Source organism: Euleptes europaea, chromosome 1 (genome assembly GCF_029931775.1).
Source record: "Euleptes europaea isolate rEulEur1 chromosome 1, rEulEur1.hap1, whole genome shotgun sequence".
Taxonomy (NCBI): Eukaryota; Metazoa; Chordata; class Lepidosauria; order Squamata; family Sphaerodactylidae; genus Euleptes; species Euleptes europaea.
This window is the reverse complement of record NC_079312.1, coordinates 15,219,406-15,243,507: the sequence shown is the minus strand read 5'-3', so window position 1 is coordinate 15,243,507 and position 24,102 is coordinate 15,219,406. Positions and strand designations below refer to the sequence as shown.

Below are 24,102 nucleotides of genomic sequence, written 5' to 3'. Positions count from 1 at the left end.
GCTCTCTGTTCAAAGGTTGTTGCTGATCAGCTCCTTTAAGGACAGGTTTCTCAGCAGTGGGGACTGAAATGCATTTCCTGGTTCTGTTTTCTGCAGAAGCCAAGGGGAATTGCAGCAACCGGAGTGGGAGGTTCCAGCTGTTGGGGGAACTTCAAATTTGCTCTCTCTGTACCCCTGTGACCCTACTGAGGTGAATGAAGAGTGGGAAATCACAAAGAAAGGGAAAGGCTGTATTGTGTGTCTCACAGAGGCAGTCCTGGATGTCACCTTGAGACAACTGGCAGGTGAGGCTGGCATAATGGTTGGGTAGCCTAGTGGGTGGAGGATGGGGGGGATTCAGACTGAGCCTTCATGTCTTGGCCCTGCTCTCTTTACACCACCCCTCTGTCTTTATAATAAGTTAACAGAGCTACACACCAGGGATTTTATTTAAGTGTATGGTGTTTTCCACCCTGACATAGATGGCCCAGACTAACCCAGTCTTGTGAGATCTTGGAAGCTACGCAGGGTCGGCTGTAGTTAGTACTTGGATGAGAGACCACCAAGGGATTCTACGGTCATTATGCAGAGGAAGGCAATGGCAAACCACCTTTGAACATCACTTACCTTGATAAGCTTATGGGGTCATGAGAACATAAGAAAAACCTTGCTGGATCAGACCAAGGTCCATCAAATCCAGCAGTCTGTTCACACTGTGGCCAACCCTGTGCCTCTAGGAAGCCCACAAGCTGCGACTTGACAGCAGCAGCAGCAGCAACAACATAAGTGTTTTCCTGCACAGGGACAGGCCTGTGTCCTTTTCCTGTTGCTGCTGCAGCTAATACATCACCGTGACAATGGGGCTTTCACATGGCAGGTTTCCCATAGTTTTCTTGCCCCAGTGTCCCGACAGCCGCCGCCACCCTCCCACTGTACCATCTGAGGTTTTAAATTTTTTTAAATCAGCAACAGAATGTCATTCTCAGCTTTTATGTTTTAAAAAAGTCCCTAGCCCTTTTTTTGCGAAGATTTTTCGTTCCCTTTATAGCTCCACGACAAAAGGGGCTAGAGACTTTTTAAAAAAAAGAAAGCTAGAAATTCAGAGAACTCGATACACAGATGTTTATATCATTAAAATAATATGACAATGTTCAATTAAAATTGTAATTTAAAAAAAAAAGACCCCCCCCCAGCGGTGGTGAAAGGAAATGGCAGCCTGAAGGACAGGGAAAATGGCTGACCTGTGGGCAGGACCACCAATAGCCAAACTTTTCCACCCACTTAACAGCAATCTGGGCTTTGCTGCAAACTTTTTCAAAACTTTGCAGCAAACAGGTTCGGGAAAGACTGGAGAAAACCCTGTGAAAATCAAGAGGTGCACCTCAATACAGTGGGGAAGGAAGGAAAAAAACCCGCTTCCCAATAGCATTGAACCCAGGGCAAATAACCCATGCAGAAACAGCCTATAAGAGAAGAAACAATTTGGGAGTTAAGGTAATAAATGGTATCTTGAAGGATGAAGGAAGCAGAGAAGATAAAGCAGAACTGTGGAGTGTTGCCAATCTTTAGGTAGTAGCTGGAGATCTCCAGCCGATAGAGATCAGTTCACCTGGAAAAAATGGCTGATTTGGCAATTGGACTCTATGGCAATGAAGTCCCTTCATTCCTCCATTCCCTAAACCTCGCCTCCCTCAGGCTCTGCCCTAAAAATCTCCCGGTGGCAAAGAGGGACCTGGCAACCCTATGTGGTGGTAGTCAGTAACTACAGCACAAGACAGTAGAGGAATCAGCATGCATATCTGTATGTGTGTGTGGAGGGGAATAGACATCCCATCAAGATGCTATGAAGAGGAGACTTCTAAGGCAGTCTCATTTAATGCTGACATTTTGTCTGTAGCTCATGCCCCCTACATCTGGCAGAGAATTCGCCACTAAGCTTCTTCATTCATTTCCTGAGATATCTTGTGAAGCCGGATTCCTATTTTGTTCTTTATTTCAATAATTCCGTTTGGCCCCAATTCTTTGGTTAGTAAATGTGCCAAACATTTCCCTGATTTATTGACTTGTTCAAAGATGGACTGTCTAGCATACAAGAGGGATTTGGCTGTCTGGTGAGGATAGTGTATCTTTGTCTCATTATTTCCAAAACTATCACAGTTTCTTGGAGACACTAATTTTTTTTCTGGGCCAATTCCTAATTTTTTACTTCCAAGACTCATTCTCCTCCCCCTCCTTTTCGGACAAAACGCTCTATGTCAACATAACAAAGCCTCTAAAATATGTTTTAAATGGTTCCCAGGTTCTAAGAAATGGTATCTCTTTTTATTCATTAATACTAATGAAGAACTTCCACTTCTTCGTTTAGTGTGTTCATTATCTCTTCATCTTTTAACAACAGATTGTTTAGCTTCCAAATTCTACAGCCCCTCTAAGGTTGCCTGCTCTGGGTTGGGAAATCCCTGGAGATTTGTGGGGTGGAGCCTGTGAAGGTTGGGGTTTGGGGAGGGGCCTCAGAGGTATATAATGCCAGAGCACCTATCCTCCAAAACAGCCATTTGTGTCAAGGGAATCGATCTCTGTTGTTTGAAAATCAGTTGTAATTCCAGGAAATCTCCAGGCCTCAACTGGAGGTTGGCACCCCTACTCAATGCACCCCAGAAAACCAGTTAAATTTTAGTGGGGTGAAATCTGCATAATTATTGCTCAGAGACAGCGCATACCTTTTTGTTTTATTTTGCTGGTGCAAAAATATAATCTATTCTTCAATAGATTTGACGTCTGTGCAAATAAAAAGTGGAGTCTTTTCTCAGGATATAGACATCCAAAACCATCTCTGGATCTATTACTGTTAGAGTTGCCAACTCTGGGCTGGGAAATTCCTGAAGACGGGGGTGGAACCTGGGAAGTTTGGGGTTTGGGCAAAGTAGGATACCACACTGTCTATCCTTCAAACTGCCACTTTCTTTAAAGGAAATGATCTCCATAGTCTGGGGATCAGTTGTGATTCGAGGAGGTCTCAAGCCCCCACCTGGAGGCTGGCCACCCTAATTACTGTGTTGATTTCTCCTACCAGTACCAAATCAATTTCTATCCACACCTCTAGTTTACCAATCATGTGTTAATAGAAGTTTTCTGCCTCTTATTAGATGTATTTAGAAATCCCAGAGAAAAATGCTACTCATTTATCTGCCCTTTTGAAAAATATGTGTCTCCCGCAAAACATCCCACCTTTTTCCAGCTCATTGTCTTTTAGGGTTGCCAACCTCCAGGTTCTAGCTGGAGATCTCGTTATTACAACTGATCTCCAGCCGATAAGAGGTCAGTTCACCTGGAGAAAATGGCCGCTTTGGCAATTGGACTCTATGGCATTGAAGTCCCTCCCTTCCCCAAACCCCGTCCGCCTCAGGCTCCGCCCCTAAAACCTCCCACCGGTTGCCAAGAGGGACCTAGCAACCCTATTGTCTTTCTGCTGTTCTCTTTGCAGGCCTCACAAAGCTACCTTTTCTGTCTGTCAAGACACAGAAACTGCCTCCGACATGGCCTCAGGGTCTCCATCCACAGGTCTGGAAGAGGAATTAAGCTGTCCCATCTGCCTGGAGTGGCTCAAAGAACCGGTAACCCTGGACTGTGGCCACAATTTCTGTCGGGGCTGCATCACCGACTACTGTGACAAATGGGAAGAACTGGGGGACCTGGAGTGTCCTGTCTGCAAAGCTGAGATCCAGAAAGGGAATTTCCGCTCAAACTGGCAGCTGGCAAACGTGGTAGAAAAAATGAAACAAATAATATTTCGTGCAAGAAATCCAGGAACAGGAGATCTGGGTCCAACACACGGGCAGAAATCCCCAGAACACAGAGGTCAGTCTTTACTTCACCTGGGAGAGGCTGCTGCCCAAGATAAGGTATGAAGGAAGGGCTGAAATAGCTGAGACATCTGACCTGAAGTGGGGACAAGGGTGCCTGACCGACTCATAGCCAGACGTTGGGTCACTGCAATTTACCTTGAAAGCTTTCTGTTGCTCCTGCAGGTTCCAAATGCTGCAAAGGGGGAGGAAGAGCTGCAGGTTTCCCCCCTGAGCCATTTCTGCCAGTGAAAAATGCTGGACATGTGGAACTAAAGAAAGGGGCAGGCAGCTCCTCCCCACGCACAGCCATTTCCTTTAACAGTGGCCTATACATTATTTACAGTAGCCATCCCCTTGACCTTCCCATCCTGAGATCGAGCTGAGATTGAGGTGTAGGGAGAATGTGGTTTACCTGGAACTGTTGTGAGTCATTCATTGACTTCCAAAGGAATTCGAGGCATAATGAAAAGTTGCGTACCCCCCGTTTCTTCCACCAACTCCAGCTGAGGGGAGACATTCTGTGACCTGTCATATTAGTGGAGGGGTGTGTGATAAAAAAGAAAGGGAGGGGGGCTCCAGTCAACTGGTCTCCACTTCCTAACTTGGAGGCAAAAAAGGAACAATTCAAAACAACTCACCAATAACCATTTACAAGTAGAGCTTAAGATACAAGTAGGGTTTACTCCACTCCTGGACATTCCAACAGTAAATTCAGACATAGGGAACACAACTGTAAGTGGAAACCGAAAAGGTCTTGACTCCATGGTGGTGCTGATCTTGGGGCTCTTGGTGGGGCTGCAGTTCTCTGGGGGCTCCTTCTCAGGGTTCCCTGTTCTCTGCACCAGAACCCAGATGGCTTCTCTCCCTCTCCTTCTCTCTCTCCTTTCCCTCCGAACTCTCTTTTTCTTCCGAACCCCTCCAAAGCTCCCTCTCCAGGACAACTCCCCCAACTCCAACTGAAGGGTTACTTTTGGTTACCTCTGGTTTTGTATTTTAAAAAAAAATTCCCATACTGAACAAGCCACTAGTTACCTTATTTTTTGCTCCATAGGATGCACCTGACCATAAGACGCACCTAGTTTTTAGAGGAGGAAAACAAGAAAAAATCTAGTTTTCCTCCTCTAAAAACTTGTCTTATGGAGCAAATGTTGCGCGCCCCGATGGCCAGCTGGGAGGTGGGCGGGGCCGCTGGGCGCGTCCCGGGAAGGGGGGCGCTGGCTGCCTAGGCAGTGCAGAGCAGTTTAACCTCCGCCACCACCGTGCTTCCTGGTCCCGAGGCTCAGGACCCGCCCAACAGCTGAGCCTTGGGACCGGGAAGCTTGCGGGGGGGGGGGAGTGCGGAGGTTAGAACGCCGGCTCACGCCGTCCCGACGCACACGCGCCCAGCTGGCATTCGCTCCATAAGATGCACCGACATGTTCCTCACTTTTGAGGAGGAAAAAAGTGTGTCTTATGGAGCGAAAAGTACAGTACATCCAGTCGTTTCAAGGAGAGATACAGTTCAGGGGTTGGGGGTTGAAACAAATTCTTGTTCTCTGTTTTCTGTATCAGACAATCGTGGCAGCCAGAAAGGAGTTTGCCAAAAGCACCAGGAGCCGCTGAAGCTCTTCTGCAGGAACGACGAAGCCCTCATCTGTGTGGTCTGTGACCGATCCAAGGAGCACAGAGATCACGAAACCCTTCCTCTTGAGGAGGCCTCCCAAGAGTACAAGGTAGAAAATCTACATGGTGGAGGTTGGCAGGAAAGAGCCGTGGATCCTCCCCTTCTCCTTGGTCTCTTTGTGGGAAAATTCCCTGCAGGTTTTGCCCCAGCCTTTGGGCCCAAATCGGGGAGTGAAAACATCTCTTTTCTTCCTCCTTCCTGCCTTGGTGGCTCCCAAGGGCATTGTGTTGGGAATTGGACGACGAGTTTTGTCTGGATCAGGAATGCTAGCTAAATGTATTTATTTATTTGCATGATCTCAGGGAACAGTGCTGCAGCACATAGCCAGTGTTATTTGATCCGCTGGTCATGTGACATTCTGCTGCGTTCCTAGGGGGCGGGGCTGCAGTTAAACTGCCGTTTTAAGTAGTTGAGACAGACTGGCTATGAAAGAGGACATATTCCTCAAACTATAAGCGACGTGACAGCTTTTATTATGCATCCCATGTTTACCCTCCCTATAATAAGTAAACGTTTGTTCAGTTAAAAGAAAGCTACAAGATCAGAGTCCTTTATTTTGTGTGTGTGTACAATAATCCACAAGATCACGATCTATTTAGAATTTAAACTCAACACGTTGCCTCCTGCCCCCTGCTGAGGCTACAGTGGGCTGATATGATAAATTAGGGAGTTTGACTCACTTCCTCTCTGGTTGAGTTGACTTCTGGGCAGCCCATTGCATGGCTGAGCTACGAGGGGGCAGCCGCCTGACTCCCAGTTTAAACCCCTTCCCCCCACACACACTTTGCTTTCTCATCTTTAACTGCTCTCCTTGAGTTGCTGTTTTCCTGGGGGGAGAATGGTGTAAGTTTGGTACTTGTCTGTGTCCCCCACTTGCACGCTGTAGCTGTGAGGCAGCAGTTTAAATCAGAAGGAGAGCTTTTGGGGGTGGGAGAGCAACGTATGAAGCTGCCTTATTCTGAGTCAGACTGGCAGCGGTTCTCCAGGGACTCAGTTGGAGGTCTTTCATGTCAACTGCTACCTGTTTGCCAGGCAGATACTCTGAGGGTCAGAGAGCCACATGACCCTTCCACTGTACTATGGCACTTCAAGGGATCCCCCCCTTCCCACAGCTGCTTTGGTATTCTCTTTCTTGGAAGAACATAACCAAAGAGGGTCTGAGATCATGTGGAATGGAAGGTACACATTTCCCCCACCATCTCCAATCCAGTACCCACCTGCCTAGCATTCCCCCCCCCCACTCCCAAGAGCTTTTAGCCATTTTTAAAAAACTGACACCACTGGGTATATGGCTGGAGTGTTAACAGAATACAGTGGTATACTGACTGTGAATAATTTTTTAAATGCTGAAAACCCTCCTGTGGCGAGCGCAGGGGTGGAATGGTGGGCACGAGGGTAACATACAGAGTAAATCTCCATGCCGCAGCAGCATTGGCACTGTGAATGTCTTTCTATTCTTGGTAGGTATCCGAGAAGAATGGGGCACCATTCCCATGAGGAACCTCTCTGTGTTTAGCATTGGGGGAATGTTGTTGAAGATCCTGTTATGGATGTAGGGGAGTTATATCTAGTTTGGCCTTTAATGACAGTTTTCTTCTCGTATGTTTTATAATAAACTTCTAAAAAAGGAACCAGTCTTAGTTTCTGGTTTCTCCTCCCCCAGGATCAGTTCTGTAACCGCCTGGAGATGCTGAAGAAGGAGAGAGAAAGAATTGTGGCATGTAAAGCAGAAGTAGTGAAGGAAAGCCAAGACCTGCTCGTAAGTGTCACGATGGCTGGGAAGTGAACAGATTCTAGAACTATTATTGGGGGAGGAATGGCAGAAAATAACAGAAGAGTCAACCCACGAGGCAGATATTGGGGAACTGCACCCTCTTGGTTCCCCTGGCACCCTGGATGGTCACCTGGGGCTGCCTAGTGGGTGGGGCTGCTCCTGGTTGTTCATCCAGATCTAACCCCCCCCTCCTTCTTTGTGTTCTTGGGTGATTTTGTTTGGGGCAGAATCACTCTCCTCTGTGATGATCCCTGGACAGATGAACGTATATGTCAACTACCCATTTGTGTGCCTGCAAGTCAGGAGAAGTCTCTGAAGAGAGATGATGGTGTCCCACACCCAAAGAAATGCTTGGTAGAAATGCTGACAGAAACTCCACCAATCCTGAACTGTTCCAAGGGTTGTTCAGCCAAACCTGATTCTTAGGGGGAGGAAGTCCTTGGAATTCTCAGTAGCGTGTCGATCTTTTCCCCTGCAGGTTTTTCTTGCCCCAAATATAGGAAGGGAGACCAAGTGAGGGGAAGGGGCTTCATAGCTCCTTTCTCCCCAGTGGTATTTCTACTCAAACATTGTACCTTTTTACCTGATGGGAAGCAGAAGGTGGGGTCAGCATATGGAGTGTTTTACTGGGGAAACAAACGGATTCAAGAAGTCCCTTCTACTCTCTGGGGACACTTATGCATGGAAGGTTTTGCCTTGGATTTGCTGCACCATAGATGCACATTTTCCCCATGTGAATTCTCAAAACATTACATGGGGGCTTATTTTTGAGTTTTAAGAATTTGGATGGGGGAAACGTGCATGTAGAGAGCAGCAAATCGAAGGCAAAACCTTCCATGCATAAATGGCCTGCATCTTCTGCTGCAGACATTGTCCTCTGTGGCTGAAAGAACCTCTCCAGGAGTTTGAGGGAGATGTACTTTGGCCCTCAAAATAGGTCCAGGGAAATCTTGCTTTTCCCCTGTCGAATGTTGATGTGATATCTGTGACAGGCCAAAGTGCCCTTCCGATAGGAGTCTCCTAAACTGCCTCTTCCCATTGCAAAGACCAGCTGTGTTATGTTGACCTGATGCCCTTTTATTTCTATTGCAGAAGCAAATGATGGGAGAGAAGCAAGAGATGGCAGCCAAGTTCAGACAATTACACTCATTTCTGGAGGAACAAGAGAAACGTTTGTTGGCCCAGATGGAAGAGATGGAGAAGGAGCTGCCAAAAAACAGGGACCAGCACCTGGCTGAGCTCTCTGAAGCACTTTCCTCTCTGGACAGCCTCATCCGGGAGATGGAGCAGAAGTGTCAGCAGCCGGCCAGTCAACTCCTACAGGCAAGAGTGTGGCAGGAACAGCCCAGGCTCTCCTTTGGGAGGAGGCTGCCCCCAAACCCTTTCTGTGCCTCCTTCGCTTGGGCAGAAAGCAAATGAGCCCAGTTTATGTTGCTAACAAGTTTTCATATCTGTACATGGGCTGCTTTCCCCTCTGCCCCATCTCATCTCCAGCCAGGCTGCAAAAAACAATCAGACACGGCCTGCTAAACTCCACCCCCTGGAAATGCAGCCCCCCCCCCAGAGCCCTCTGCCCCTTCCTGATACACTGAGGCCACTTGGCTTCCATCTCAGAAGCAGAAGTGGGTTTGTGTGTCAACCAACAGTCTGTAGAACAACATGCAAGTCAAACTAAGTTCACAGGTAGCTCTTTCCAAACCACCAGGAATGAGGGTCATAGGCAAAATTTTCACAGCAAGATTTAAAGGGAGATTGTGTATGATAGGATGAATGTAGCTCATACTTGTTGCGTGCAGATTGGTGCACAAAAATGAATGCACACACACAGCGGCAGCAACAAGTGGTACGGGAATGGCATCCACACACCCGTTGCTGGCACTGCTGTGCCTGCTGCTGCTACCAACCCATCACTTACATGCAGTTGAGACGGCATTTGTGCCCAGACCCCACCTTTCCCTGCTGAGCCGTGTTACAGAGCTGCAGGGAAAGGGGAAAAGCACTTTAAAGGGCTGAAAGGTGACAGAGTTTGGCTCTTCTCCTCTCAGTCCCTGTGGCCACCATCTCTCCGCCCCCATCAGAGGGCTTTTCTCAGGCTTTAAAGAAAAGGGCAACAGCTCGATGGTTCTAGTGTTGCAAAATTATAATGATCAGTTGCACTGATTTCTATTTTTTATTTTAAAAGAAGTAAAGTGCAGGCTGCTCATTTCCAGTTATAACTCTTCAACAAGGACTTTATTTACACAGAAATGAAGGCTGGGTACCACCATGTTGTTACAATTCTACTGTAATCTAGTGGTTTTTTAAAGCCTGGGAAATGCTCTCCAGTAGCAAGAAGGGAAATAACAGTGATGCGGGGCGGATGCAAGGAACGTTGCTGGGAATGCCTCTGCGTCTACACGTGGCCACGGAAGCTAGTTGGAGGGCTTCCTGCCTTCCATGTAAGGAAAACTCCCTTAGTGAAAGTAGCCACTGTTGAATCGCCAAAGCAGATCACCAATTCTCCTCTGAAATGACTCCACTTTGTCTGTTAATATTAACCTCACAGAGATTTTATCCCACTTTATGGAGATTCACCCCCCAGTCTTTGAGTGGACTCTGCTAGCTGGACACAAGGGAAGGGCCAGAGTGCAGAATCTCCCAGGGTCTGGGGGGTTTTCCTGGTGTGGCCTTTAAGCAGCCATTGAGGTCTCCCTTCTTTCTCTCCCTCTCTGCCATTTTTCTTTAGGATGCTAGAAGCACCTTGCAGAGGTAAGTGGATCTTTCTATTAACCTTCTTTATGCTGGGAAGGGTCTGGGTAATCTGTGAAGAACGTGGTCCTTCAGGATGGTGGCTGAGGGCCAGTTTGGGTGTTATTAAGATTGTGGATCTCCATCCGTCAGTGGCAAACAAACACAGAGCCTTGTCAACTAGAAACCGTGAAGTGAAATGGTATTGGGAGGGGGTCTGGCTTGACACCTAGCTGTGCATCTCTAGAAGAGGAGTCTCCAACCTTTTTGTGGCAGAGGGCACCTTTGCAATTCCACCCTGGTGTGGTGGGCTCAGCCACAGAATGGCTGGCACAAAATGGCTGCCACAGGAGGCAGAGCCAGCCACAAAATGGCTGTCGCTGGTTACCTTCAGTCACACAGAGAAGATCCTTTTGTGGTGGTGGCTGCTGCTTACAAAGCCACATTAAATTAAAAAAAAGTACCCCAGGAAATAAAGGTTTGAGTCTCCTCAGCTACATTCATAAGAACATAAGAAAGGCCCTGCTGGATCAGACCAAGTCCAGCAGTCTGTTCACACAGTGGCCAACCAGGTGCCTCTAGGAAGCCACAAACAAGACGACTGCAGCTGCACCATCCTGCCCGTGTTCCACAGCACCCAATATAATAGGCATACTCCTCTGATACTAGAGAGAATAGGTATGCAGCATGACTAGTATCCATTCTAATAGCCATGAATACCCCTCTTGTTAAGTCCGCATCAGGAGTACATAGGAGGTCAAGACGGAGTTCCAACACAACGCGTTTATTGATGAACAGAACAGAAATAGAGAATACCGAGAACTGGCCCTGCTTATATGCCCCCCTGGCCGCCCGCAGCCACTCCCCCCCGATCCGTGATAGGGGGAAACAACCCCCGGGTCACCAATGGCGCCTGCCCGCTTAGGGCCAATGGCATGTGCCGGCTTAGGGCCAATGGCACGTGCAGGTTTAGGAGCCTTCGCTGGGGACTCAAGCTCCTAGGTTTTCCCCTGCTTACCGGCCTAACTATATATATACATTACACCCTCCCCTCTAAGTCCGAACACTACATGGACACACAAAGTCCTTGAGATGGTTCGGTCTTGCTCGTGCCCACTGTGATCGGTGTGGTGCTGGAACGGGGGTTGCTGGATTAGGGAGCCGCCGCTTGTGAGGCGGTGGCTGGGTTGGCTGTGCTTGCGGCAGCCAGGCCTTTATCTGGACTGGTTTCGGAAGCGCCTGCCTCGTCTGCTGGTGGTTGCCCCTTGGCACGCTCGATCTCCACTGCCGCGACTTGCTCCGGCTCCACAGCTCTGGGGAACGCTGGGGCTTCCGAAGCAGTGGCGAGCTTGGGGGCGTCGGCTGGGTGGCGGTGCAGTTGATCAATGTGCCACCTCAAGACACGACCCTCTGGGGTGGCGACCTGGTAGGATACCAGTCCGGTGGCTTCCTGCACCGTGGCCGGGATCCAGGCTGGGCCCGCCCCGTAGTTGCAGGCGTAGACCGGGTCGTCCTGCTCTACGACTCTCAGGGTGGCAGTTGAGTCCTTGTGGGCCGGACACTCTGGCGCAAGATCGGGGTGCAGCCGGTCGAGCAGGGTCTTTGGCCAGCGGCCCATGAGGAGTTCGGTGGGGCTTCTGCCGGTCGCGGAGTTTGGTGTGACGTGCTGGGTCAGGAGGAAGTCTTCTTGGATGCAAACGACGTCACAGACCCCGGCAAGAAGCGCTCGCTGTTCTTCAGGGTGTGGGACCTTTGGACCTTCCAGCTCGCCCAGTCCTTGCTGGCCCCCACTAAGCTGAATGATATGCCATTCACTGACATAATGGCTGCGCTGGGGAACCACTTTGCAACCCAGCCCACGCAGCTCGCTCGCAGCCTGGCCTTCCACCTGCGGGATCAGGAGCCCGGCGAGTCCGTCGCCACATACCTTGCGGCCCTCCGCCAGACTGCCCATTTCTGCGCCTTCCTGGACCTCGATGGCATGCTGCGAGACCGGTTCATCTTCGGCCTCCGGAATGAGAAGGTGTGCCGCAGACTCGTCGCCAAGGACGTCTCCCTGACTGCGGCCATCGAGGAAGCCACAGCAGCAGAGGCATCGACGAGGGCTGACCACTTGGGCGACAGGAGCACTGCGCCTCCTCCGTCGGCTCCGGTTCCCATCCATTACGAGAGCACCAGTGATGAGGAAGTTGAGGATGAGGCCCACAAGATGGCCGCCCGAGTGCCCAGGTCGGGGGCCTGGCAGCTTGCCCGTGCGCCAGCTGCGGTGAACCGCACAACCGCCGCACTTGCCATTTCCACGACACCAAGTGCCAGGGTTGCAGCCAGGTGGGCCACATCACCAAGGCCTGCCGCTCTGTCAAGAAGGAGCGTCTGCCCGGCCCTGGCAAGAAAGATGGCGCCGCCCAACCTGTCCATGAATTGGCCATCGGTGACCGTTCTTCACCATGCTGCTGCCGCCACAACGTCCAGAGCATACAGCTTCACAAGGTCCACGGCATGGAGAAAGTCTCTGTCTCTGTCCAGATCGAGGGCACCCCATGCGAGGTGGAGGTCGACTCGGGCTCGGCCCTCTCCATTATCTCCAAGGACACCTTCCATAACCTGGGGCGCTGCACCACCCTCCCCAAGCTGCAGTTGATGGGAATCATCATCTCCGACTACCAACGTTGGCGAGTGCCGGTCCGGGGTGTCGCTTACGCTTGGTTCCAGTAGTTCTCGAGCCGCCTCCGCCTTGTCGTGGTCGACGGGCCCGTGCCAGCCTCCTGGGCCTCGAGTAGTTCCTGGCCCTTGGGATCCACCTCGCGGGCGTCCACCGCATCAGCCAGCCGCTTCTCGACTCTGGTCCAGTTTGAGGACATCTGATGGGGCCCGCTGGGCTGCTACAAGGGCCACCTGTTCGCCTGCACATCGACCCCACCGCCACCCCCATCCTCCTCAATGTTGACATGTGACAGCCCTTCAAGTACTTGAACATGGTTATCATATCCCCTCTCAGTCTTCTCCTCTTCAGGCTAAACATACCCAGCTCCTTCAACCTTTCCTCATAGGACTTGGTCTCCAGACCCCTCACCATCTTTGTTGCCCTTCTCTGGACACGTTCCAGCTTGTCTACATCTTTCTTAAATTGTGGTGCCCAAAACTGAACACAGTACTCTAGTTGAGGTCTAACCAGAGCAGAGTAAAGCGATACCATCCTTCGTTTCTCTGATATGCCTGCAACGGGGGGATTGTGAATTGGATAGATGGTATTTTTCCATTATTTTTCTCTAGGTACAATGAAAAGGAGGCGTTGGAGGATCCATTGGCTTTTCCTCTTGTACAGAAGTGGCACATCTGGGACTTCTCTGATCAAAATCTCTTTTTGGAGGGCATCAAGAAGCCATTTAAAGGTAATGAAGAAACGCTGCAGGGATTTCAGGCTGGGCATTAGCTTGGACCAGATGTGTTTTAGGCTGCTTATATTGAGGTCCCCAACCTTTTTGTGCCCGTGGCCACCTTTGGAATTCAGACACACATTTGCTGCACCAGAAGTGCACCAGAATGGCTGCTTCAGCTTTCCTTCAGTCACACAGCGAAGATCCTTCTGCTGTTGGTGGCAGAAGCTGTGAAAGCAACATTATTAAAAAGTTGTCCAGCCAATCAGAAGCCTTGCTTGGCAAAAGTTCCACCTAGCCCTGGCCTCTTCATTAAATACTTGACGGACACCAATAAAGAGATTGGTGGGTGCCATGTTGGGGACCCCGGGCTTATATCATTAGAAGACCCAGGAATACGAGGAGTGTGTGTACGAATTAGGTAGTTCACCATGGAAGGTTTTCTGTTCAGATTTCTTCTGCAACTTTAGTTCAAAATAGCATTGTGTGGATTTTCTCAAAATTATTCTGTGCTGCTGAACTCTAGTCCTTTGTGTCCATGAACTGGCAAACTGGGAGCTAGATAGTAGAACAAGCACTTAAAACAAAAGGGAGGGGGAGGAAACTGCCCTTCAGGGCATCCTCATGAAATGGAGACACCCACCCCATCCCTTTCAGGAATAACTACCCCTATCCTCATTGCAGCGTGTCTGTGGCCAAATTGGACCTCTCAAAACTGGGCTCTTTGACTGAGAGTCTGTGTTTGCTTGAGCATGTCGTAGCTGAGCCCACAGAGGGGTCTCGGGGACTGAGGGTGGGGTCTCAAGCAGATTTACACCCTTCTAATCCCATTGAAATCAGCGGAGTTAGAAGGCGGTAAGTCTGCTTAGGATGGCACGGTGGAATCTCTTTTTAGAAGGATCTTGAGTTTAGCTGGAGTGGACCCTTGGGCCGCAGTCCTTAGCATACTTTCTATGAAGTCAATCTCCAGTCACTCAAAGTCACTAGTGAAAAGAAATGTGAATATTTCCATATCAATAAAATTTGGCATCCCCGCCCCCCCAGAAGTAGGTTCTACTTAACCTTTCAGCCAAACCTCGGAAGAAATATGTACGCATGCTCTATCAAGTCAGAACCAACTTATGGCGACCCCAGAAAGGGGTTTTCAAGGCAAGTGAGAAGCAGAGATTTCTTTGACATTGATTTAGTCTGCACAGTCTTCTTTGGTCTCCCATCCAAATACCAACCCTACTTAGCTTTCAAGATCTGATGAGGTGGGGCTATACGGCATCTTCCCTCCCCAAGAGAAAAAGAGACCATATGATGTACGGATGTTTTTGTCACATGATGGGTGATAGGCACAAGGGTCTGCTGCTCACTTTTGTTTCTTTTGCTTCCTCAGACACTCTGGATTCTGGACTTTTCCTGCAGAAAGGTAATCTTTTCTTTATACACTGTTCAATTATTGCTTAACTCAAAAGCTTCACCTTACAATTTCTGTTCTTCTGCTTAGTGTTTTTCCTGAGATGACATTACTGGATGCTCTCGTGTTGTTCCTCAACCTCTCTCCCACCCTGTCACCTTCAGTTCCTTCTTGTTCTGAGGAGAAGGTCTGTCAGGGTGAAAGAGAAGGTGGACTCTTGAGGGGGATGAACTGCCTCCTTTCGCCTACCTGTTGCTATATTGAAATGACGGGAGAACAGTTGCTGGGCATCAGCCCTTGAGGGCCTTTCAGAGTCCTCCCCATGAGAGGCCCAGACTAGGTTGGGAATCCCTTTTTTCTACGTGGAATTCCCTACCTTCTTTCCAGATTTCCCTCATTTTCAAGGCGCTACAAATTGTGCATTTGATCCATGGTGTGTGTGTGTTTTTTAAGCTGCCTTTGTGGAATGGCAGTATATAGAGGCAGAGGTCCAGCCTGCCCTGGTTCTTCTTTTCTAGTTGTTCACACATAATTTGTGTTTAATGTTTGGGAGAAGACGTGGAATGATGTGCCTGTCACTCACAAGCCTCCTCTTCAGCTTGGTCTTCCGCCTCCCCGTCTGTCACTTGGATGCACACTTCTGGGCAGGAAGAGGCTGTCTCCTGAGTATATTTTCGAGTGAATTCAGGCAGAAGGAAGGCAGATGTTTGCAGGTCGGATGCTGGCTTAGCTCTGTTTTTCTCCCTTCTGTGTAGGGTTGGTTATTGGCTGTTTCAAATGAATACATTTTCAAAGAGCAATGATGGTGTATCAGTCCTTTACCAAAGCTTTCAGTAAAGTTGCAGAACTGGTTTTTGGAGAGGTATCTCCTGGATATTCTATGTATGTTTGTGTTCAGGGCAGCAAAGTTTCTTTCAAACCAGTTCTGCCTCATTGAAAAGTTATGTCTGCTTTTAAAAAATGTTACTTTTTGGTGCTACCAAATTTGCAAGCATCCGAATAGCATTTTCAAGGCTCTGCAAAATATACTTGAGGCCAGGAAGCCCGTTCTTGATGCCGAAGGATGTTTGTTGCTTGGCTGTGTTTCATAAAATAAGCATTCTTCTGCCAAAGTTGGCTATTGAGACATCTGTTTTTCCAGCCCAGGTTAGGTCATGCTTGAAGTTTGATATCTCTGTGATGGTAATTCTAATGCAGAAGGGCTTTCAATTGGTAATACTGCAGCTCTTTTAAAACTGCCACCGAGGACAGCACAAGAGGGCTTAGTTTTTGCAGAGCTGTCAATAGGTAGCTTCCACAGGGGCAGGGAGGGGACAGGAATTCAATACCAAGGATATTTCTGTAAATTCTAGCTTGTTCCTGGCCATCTTCTCACAGGTTATTAGCCCTTTAAACCTGGTTTGTAATAAAGCCTGGATGACTGCTATGTGGGTGGGAAAATTCAGATTTCCCCACCTATGTGGCAGCCAATTTCCTGACCCTTTCCTAGTGGTGATCATTTCCTTCCCTCACTCTGGGGGATTTTCAATATTTTTTTAAAATAGGCAATACTGTATTATCATTATATAGATATACCATTTTACCAATATGCGTACCTGGTTCTCTGAATACCCAGCCTTCATTAAAAAGTAAGTCTGTAGACCAGGGGTGTCGAATTCATTTGTTAGGAGGGCCGGATATGACATAAATGTCACTTGGTCGGGCTGAGCCATGCACACATAAATAAATAGGGAAAGAAAGAAAGAAAGAAAGAAAGAAAGAAAGAAAGAAAGAAAGAAAGAAAGAAAGAAAGAAAGAAAGAAAGAAAGAAAGAGGGAGGGGGAGAGAGAGAGAGAGAAAGAAAGAAGGAAAGGGAGGCTGGGAAAGAAATGGAGAGGGAGAGAGAGAAAGAAAGAAAAAGGAGGGAGACAGAGAACGAAAGAAAGAAAGAAAAGGAGAGGGACAGAAAAAGAGGAAGAGAAAAGCCTTCCCCCCCCCCACACACACCCTGATGCACTAGCAGCCCCGCGGCCAAGAGCGACCACGGGAACACCTCCACCCCACCTCCAGGCACCTCAGCGGGCCCGTGGCCATGCGTGACCACGGAAAGGCCTCCACCGCAGCAGGGCCCATGGCTCGGCGTGACTGGGCAGAAGCCTTCCCCACTCCCTCCCTGGCCACGCACGGGCCCCGGAAGCACAGAAAAGGCCGGGGGAAAGGGGGTCTAGGTTCCTCGGCTCTGCGGGTCAGATAAAAACCCTCCGGGGGCTGGATGCGGCCTATGGGCCGCACGTTTGAAACCCCTGCTGTAGACCTTTCTGTTGTGACAATAAAGGGAAAGGCATCACTAGAATGAGATGGGGTGTGTGTGCTGCTGCGTTGGGTAGAAATGTCATTCTTGGGATCCAGGAAAAACTTGTACAGCTGTAGTGGTCCATGCAAAATCTCAAAACAAAAGCAAAATCAATGTAATACCTTCATTATGTCTTATTTAAATTGGCACAAAATGTGTAAGCTTTCAAGCACAGCAGAGGTCTTCATCAGGCTGCATGTTGCAACCTTTAAAAAGACAGAAAGGTAGAAGGTAGTTTGTTCAGGCTGAGTTGTGAAGGTCTGAACTCACAGGCATCCTCTGAGGGGTGCAGGCAGGACATTGGCTCCACTTTATTGCTGACGTAACGTTACCATACAGGACATTCCCTGAGAAGCTGCCTTCAGTCCAATCTTTGTTCTTTCACTGGAATATAGAAACCACCCCAAGTCCATCCAAAATGGTCCCAAATGCCAATTGAGACACACACCTCCCTGGCAAGCTGAAAGCAATGGGAACCCCCTTCCAGGCTCTGTGTTTTGTTCAGAGTCAATGAAAGCCAAATTCAGTGGTATTCTCTATTTTGAGATGTGTTCAACCCATTCTGTGCCTCTGCTCATTTTCATGTGATTTGGGTTTTTATGTAAATGCTCTTGTGTGATTTCTTGGGGGTGGGAATCCTGTGACTGAAATATCCATGATTCTCTTCTCTCTCGAGGATCTCCACTTGGGACAGGATATGGGAAGAAATGGGTTGGGTTACTGTGGGATTTTATTGTGGATTTTACCTGCCTTTTCTTGAAGCACACAGGAAGACTTAGGGTTGCCAGGTTCCTCTTTTCCAACGATGGGAGGTTTGGGAGTCGGGGCGTGAGGAGGGCGGGGTTTGGGGAGGGGGGGACTTCAGTGCCATAGAGTCCAATTGCCAAAGCTGCCATTTTCTCCAGGTGATCTGATCTCTATCGGCTGGAGATCGGTTGTAATGGCGGGAGATCTCCAGCTAGTACCTGGAGGTTGGCAATAAAAAAAATTGTAACTCAGAATCTGAGTGTTTTAAATCCTTGTAGTGCGCTGTGAGGGCGCCTCCATATTCAAATTTCTGATGCGGGATCTGTGCTCCCCGATGCGGACTTTAATAGCCCTCTTCATCTTTCCCACGTACAAAAGTCCGCAGGGGCAACGAATTAAATAAATAACAGATTTGCTGTTACAATTACTAAAGTGTCTCAGTGTAAAAGTAAAGCCTGTTCTGATATCCCTGAATTTTTTTTACAAAACTAGGGATATTGAAAACATAATAAAACAACACTGGCATTTGGTAAAAAATATTTCAGGCTGCAGTGAACCTCCCAGATTTGGATTAAAAAGAACTTGTTCACTCAGAGACACATTTGTTAAGTCGGATTCTCTTCCCTTGCAGCACAATACACAGCCCGTCGGCCATTTCAGATGTGGCAACTGAAGCGCCTGTGCGCAGGTGCTGCCTGTCAAAGAATTCAGGGATTCTACAATTCACGGCAAACTACAAGGATTTAAAACACTCAGATTCTGAGTTACAATTTTTTTGTAATCTGGCAATACTATGGTAGATCCTTTCATAACCAAAATTTAGATAGAATATTGGCCCAGCAAGAATCACACTTTATTTTTTTATTTGATACTATAATCCCCAACGGATTGAATTCATATATGGATCTCTCTAGTTTCCTTTAAAAAATTGGTGTGTCTGTTCACATTAGTATGTGGTAACTTTATTTAGGAGAATTACGGTAATTGTTTACACCTGTGGAATCAAGCTGTTTTAATTAAACGGGTAGCATAAGTCACTTTAGACGCATTACCAAGTCGTCCAGAATTAATGGAAGAATAAACGTCCTATTCCTAACATAGTATGAAAAAGCGCAAGAGTCCAGTAGCACCTTAAAGACTAACAAAAATATTTTCTGGTAGGGTATGAGCTTTTGTGAGCCACAGCTCACTTCTTCAGATACAGCTAGAATGTGAATCACATCGGTCTTTAAGTAGAGGAACAGTATGTAAATGTGAATAGCAGGCTTGATTGGATTAGGTGTGATATGCAAAAGAGTCTGTGATGTCCAGGAGAGAGATGGGTGTGGAGAAATCAGCATTGGTAATGGGCCATGAATGCAAGGTCTTTATTCAGCCCAGGTAAATGCATTGACTTTAAAATATTGTCGAAGGCTTTCACGGTCAGAGTTCATTGGTTCTTGTAGGTTATCCGGGCTGTGTAACCGTGGTCTTGGAATTTTCTTTCCTGACGTTTCGCCAGCAACTGTGGCAGGCATCTTCAGAGTAGTAACACTGAAGGATAGTGTCTCTCAGTGTCAAGGGTGTAGGAAGAGTAATATATAGTCAGAAAGGGGTTGGGTTTGAGCTGAGTATTGTCCTGCAAAAGTATTGTCCTGTAAGTATCAAGATAATGTGCTAATGAGGGTATGGTATGTTAATATGGAACCATTGTATCCTGAAGTGATCTGTTAATGTGTGTAATCCAAAGCTAATCTGTATGGCTATTGTTGAATGTTGTCTTTGTCTGGAGGTTTTTCAGGGCAGGAAGCCAAGCCTTATTCATTCTTAAACTCTCCTCTTTTCTGTTAAAGTTGTGCTGATGTTTATGAATTTCAATGGCTTCTCTGTGCAATCTGACAAAATAGTTGGTAGAATTGTCCAGTCTTTCAGTGTCTTGGAATAAGACCCTGTGTCCTGTTTGTGTCAGTCCATGTTCAGCCACTGCTGATTTCTCAGGTTGGCCAAGTCTGCAGTATCTTTCATGTTCTTTTATCCTTGTTTGTATGCTGCGTTTTGTGGTCCCGATGTAAACTTCTCCACAGCTGCAAGGTATACGATATACTCCTGCAGAGGTGAGGGGGTCTCTTTTGTCTTTTGCTGATCGTAGCATTTGTTGTATTTTCTTGGTGGGTTTAAACACTGTTTGTAGGTTATGTTTTTTCAAAAGTTTCTCCATCCTATCAGTGACTCCTTTAATAAATGGCAAGAATACCTTTCCTATGGGAGACTGTTTTTCTTGAGTTTTCTGATTTTTGTTTGGTTTAATGGCCCTTCTGATTTCATTCTTGGAGTAGCCGTTTGCTAGCAGTGCGTGATTTAGATGATTAGTTTCTTCCTTGAGAAACTGTGGTTCACAGATCCGTCTTGCACGGTCCATTAATGTTTTGATTATTCCTCTTTTCTGTCGGGGGTGGTGGTTGGAGTTTTTGTGTAAGTAGCGATCTGTGTGAGTTGGTTTCCGGTAGACCTTGTGACCTAACTGAAGGTTTGTTTTACGGATGACAAGGGTATCAAGAAATGGGAGTTTACCCTCAATTTCCTTTTCCATGGTAAACTGAATGTTTGGATGGATATTATTAAGATGGTTTAGAAAGTCCATTAATTTTTCTTCACCATGGCTCCAAATGGTAAATGTATCATCTACGAACCTGAACCAGACTGTAGGTTTGTAAGGTGCTGATTCTAATGCTGTCTTTTCAAAATATTCCATGTAAAAGTTTGCTATTACTGGACTGAGTGGACTTCCCATAGCTACTCCATCAATCTGTTCATAAAATTCTTGATCCCATAGGAAATAACTTGTTGTCAAACAATGGTGAAATAAGGCTGTTATATCTTCTGGAAAAATCTGGTTAATCAATGAGATTGTGTCTTTTACTGGAACCTTGGTAAAGAGGGATACAACATCAAAACTGATTAATATATCCTTTGGATTGAGTCTTAACGGACTGATTTTGTTGATGAAGTGAGTTGAATCTTTGATGTAAGAAGTGGTTTTCAGTTTACCATGGAAAAGGAGCATTGACTTTAGTTTGAATATCAACTGTAATTCAACAGTTTCTCTTTCCAATCTCCCTTTAAAATTCCTTTGTAAGAGAACTGCTACTCTTAAATCTGCAACAGAATGTCCTGGAAGGTTGAAATGTTCACCCACTGGTTTTTGAATATTGTGGTTTCTGATGTCAGACTTATGTCCATTTAATCTTTGTCTCAGAGACTGACCTGTTTGTCCAATGTAGATTGTGGAAGGGCATTTACATACTGTTCCTCTACTTAAAGACCGATGTGATTCACATTCTAGCTGTATCTGAAGAAGTGAGCTGTGGCTCACGAAAGCTCATACCCTACCAGAAAATATTTTTGTTAGTCTTTAAGGTGCTACTGGACTCTTGCCCTTTTTGACTACTGCAAACAGACTAACACGGCTACCCACTGTGAATAGTATGAAAAAGATATATATTTTTCTATTATGATGTTTGTATATAGATGTTATTTTGTATACATGTTAGATATTATGTCGGTCTTGCATCTTTGCTTTAGGTTTCATTGGCACACGGAAGCATTTGAAGCTTGAAAAAATCTATGAAATGGGGATTTTACCGGAAGCCCATTGCGGTTGAAGTTTATTCCGTTGCCCTGTCTGATGCTTACCATTACTGGACTTACAATTTGCAAATGCATATGTGCCTGAAGAATAATTGACTGTTTGTATGTACACTCTTACCTGACTGGATGTTTGAATTGTGAATATTTCACGACCTTTTGCTCTGGATTGTATATCTCACGGACATTGTCCTTTTATTTAGAGGTTTTCCTCTGAGTACCTGGAGGTTGGCAACGCAAGGAAGGCTGCTGTACCTTTTAGCAGGTCACATGAAGGCAGGAGAGAGTCTGTGAATTCATGAGAGGGTTATGAAGAGGTGGGAGCAGGAGGAGGACGCAGAACAGGACAGAGGGAGAAATCTCCCAACTGAAAATGCTTCTTTTTGTCTCCTCGTTTTCCCCCAACAGCAAATGTGACTCTGGATCCAGACACGGCCCATCCCCAACTCCTCCTGTCTGAGGATCGGAAAAGCGTGAGACGGGGAGAAGAAGCTCAAGCTCTGCCCAGCAATCCTGAGAGATTTGATGAACACGGTGCTGTTCTGGGCCATGAGGGATTCACAGCAGGTCGCCATTTCTGGGAAGTCCTTGTGGGAAGCGAGGAAGGATGGACTGTTGGGGTGGCCATAAAGTCTGGGAGGAGGAAGGGAGTTTTTTTCCTTAGTCCTGAGGAAGAGATCTGGGCTGTGGGGAAGTGGAGGGGTGACTACTGGGCTGGCTTAAAAGGCCAAATCCTTCCCCTGACCCTGACCGGGGAGCCCAAGAGGATCCGAGTCTGCCTGAACTACGCTGGGGGCCGAGTGGCCTTTTTGGACGCTGACCGAGGATCCCTGATCTATGAGTTCTCTGGAGCCCCCTTCCGTGGAGAGACCCTCCTGCCCTACTTTGAGGTGTGTTCAAAAGCCCATCTTAAAGTCTCTCCTTAAGACCCTTCTCTCCACACCAGAAGCACCAAATGAGGCCTCTCTGGGCTCCCAGAGCCCAAAACTGACTGGAGTAAAAAGGGAGACATTTCCCCTCCATCCCCTTTTTAAAATTTGTATCTCATTTCTGAAAGCAACAGTGATACGTTTCAATTCATAAAGAATAACCGGCTTGTGGTCAAGGAGAGCTGTGAATAGTCCGTATCTCCCCCCCCCACCCCCACCGATTCTCCTCCGGCCTCCATTCCTCTCAAGCACAAAAGGAACAACCGAATGTGGGATGTGTAAGATTTTAATTAATTTAATTCTAGCATATTAGAAAAATGTTATTTTTCTATTATATTTGTAAGCTGTGGTTATTTATATAAGTCAGTAGAAAATAGTCCTGTCTAACTTAAACTGAACAAAGCAGGTGATTTTTCGTATCTGGAACAGGATATCACCGAATAACAGATGAGATCATATGCATGTGACCACAAAGATGAGATCAGAATTAGGGTGGATTTGAGAGGAGGAGATATTTAAATCCTCTTAGAACAAAAAACTCTGGAAAAGTATAAATATGAAAAATAGGCGGAGCTTGTTAGAGGAAAAGTTTCATTTTGTGGCCTTTGCCTAACATCTTTCCTCTCATTATTTTTTGCTGCAGAAAATAATTAAAAATCTCTTGCTTTCAATCCTGAGGTTGGGTTTCTTTTTATTCAAAATTTAAATCTGTTTAAAGAAATAAATCTTTTTATTTCCAACAGTTTAATGGCGACCACTGGGTGACTTTTCTGCCCTAGCTCTCCTGGAGGGGTCTGCAGTGACAAAGTACCAGGGGAAGGTGCACCCTGGCGATTTTGCCAGTCCTCAGGGGCTTTTGGATCTCCAGTCTCCCCAGGCAGCAGGAATAGCAGAAGGCCCTCTTCAAAACCAACTCAGGAGAAGAAACGGAATTTAGGTAAGAAATCCGCGGAAGGGAATTGGAAACGGCCATTTGGCAGGACAGGCTCCCAGTAAGCCCTTTTTATTGGTAAAAGGCAAGGGAGTAACGCTGCCAATGGGGAATCGGGCTACCAAGCAATTCAGTGGGACGCCATTGGATTACATGGTGCACATTTGGAATGGTAACGGGGGCTGTAAGAGGATTCAGCCAATGGTCTATTATTATCAATGGGAAAAGCAGTAGCCAGAGCAGGGATTGTGGAATACTGTGCTGATCCGGAATTTTTTCAGTTGCCTCCAGGGCACTGGAAGAGGCAAATGCCTAGAAAAAGGAAAGTAGTTTTGTGTTTTGTCTTGTCCAGCGTGATTTGTTGTATGTCCTCTCTTTCTGTGAAGTATTTTATAAAGGGTTATGTGGTTATTTGACAAATGTTAACGTGTTTATTTTTATGGGGCCAGCCTGGAATAATGGACGGCGTCGGCTAGAAAGTGTCCCCCCTCCCTCACTCTCTTTCTTTTCCTTTTTAGAGTTGGGGGTGTAAAAGGAAACTGTGTTGCCAAAAGGGAATCAAATTGTTTGAGTAGTCTGGTTTTGTTGTGTTTTTTCTGTTGCAAATCTGTTCTTTGCTGGGAGAAAAATAATCTGGTTGTCTTCATTTTTCTCCAATTTTATCTTTCTGAGGAAGAGACTGGAAGAGAAAGGATCCCCCATGCCCCTCCTTTCTCCGCTTTAAAGTGTTTTTTTAAACCTTCTTGCTTTTCTGTTCTTTTTTCTCTTTAGG

The 24,102-nt window shown here is 47.0% G+C and overlaps 1 protein-coding gene across 1 annotated transcript; it reads left to right on the top strand.

Annotated features, from left to right (window-relative positions):
• Positions 1 to 3,515: 3,515 nt before the first annotated feature.
• LOC130493928 (uncharacterized) lies at positions 3,516 to 22,396 on the top strand. The gene is made up of 12 exons (XM_056867559.1): positions 3,516 to 3,771; positions 4,562 to 4,575; positions 5,393 to 5,536; positions 7,151 to 7,246; positions 8,354 to 8,584; positions 9,987 to 10,009; positions 11,300 to 11,414; positions 11,562 to 12,217; positions 12,250 to 12,699; positions 13,262 to 13,380; positions 14,747 to 14,779; positions 21,879 to 22,396. Exons 1-12 carry the CDS (start codon positions 3,516 to 3,518, stop codon positions 22,394 to 22,396), a joined length of 2,655 nt encoding a protein of 884 aa, XP_056723537.1.
• The last annotated feature ends 1,706 nt before the right edge of the window (positions 22,397 to 24,102 follow it).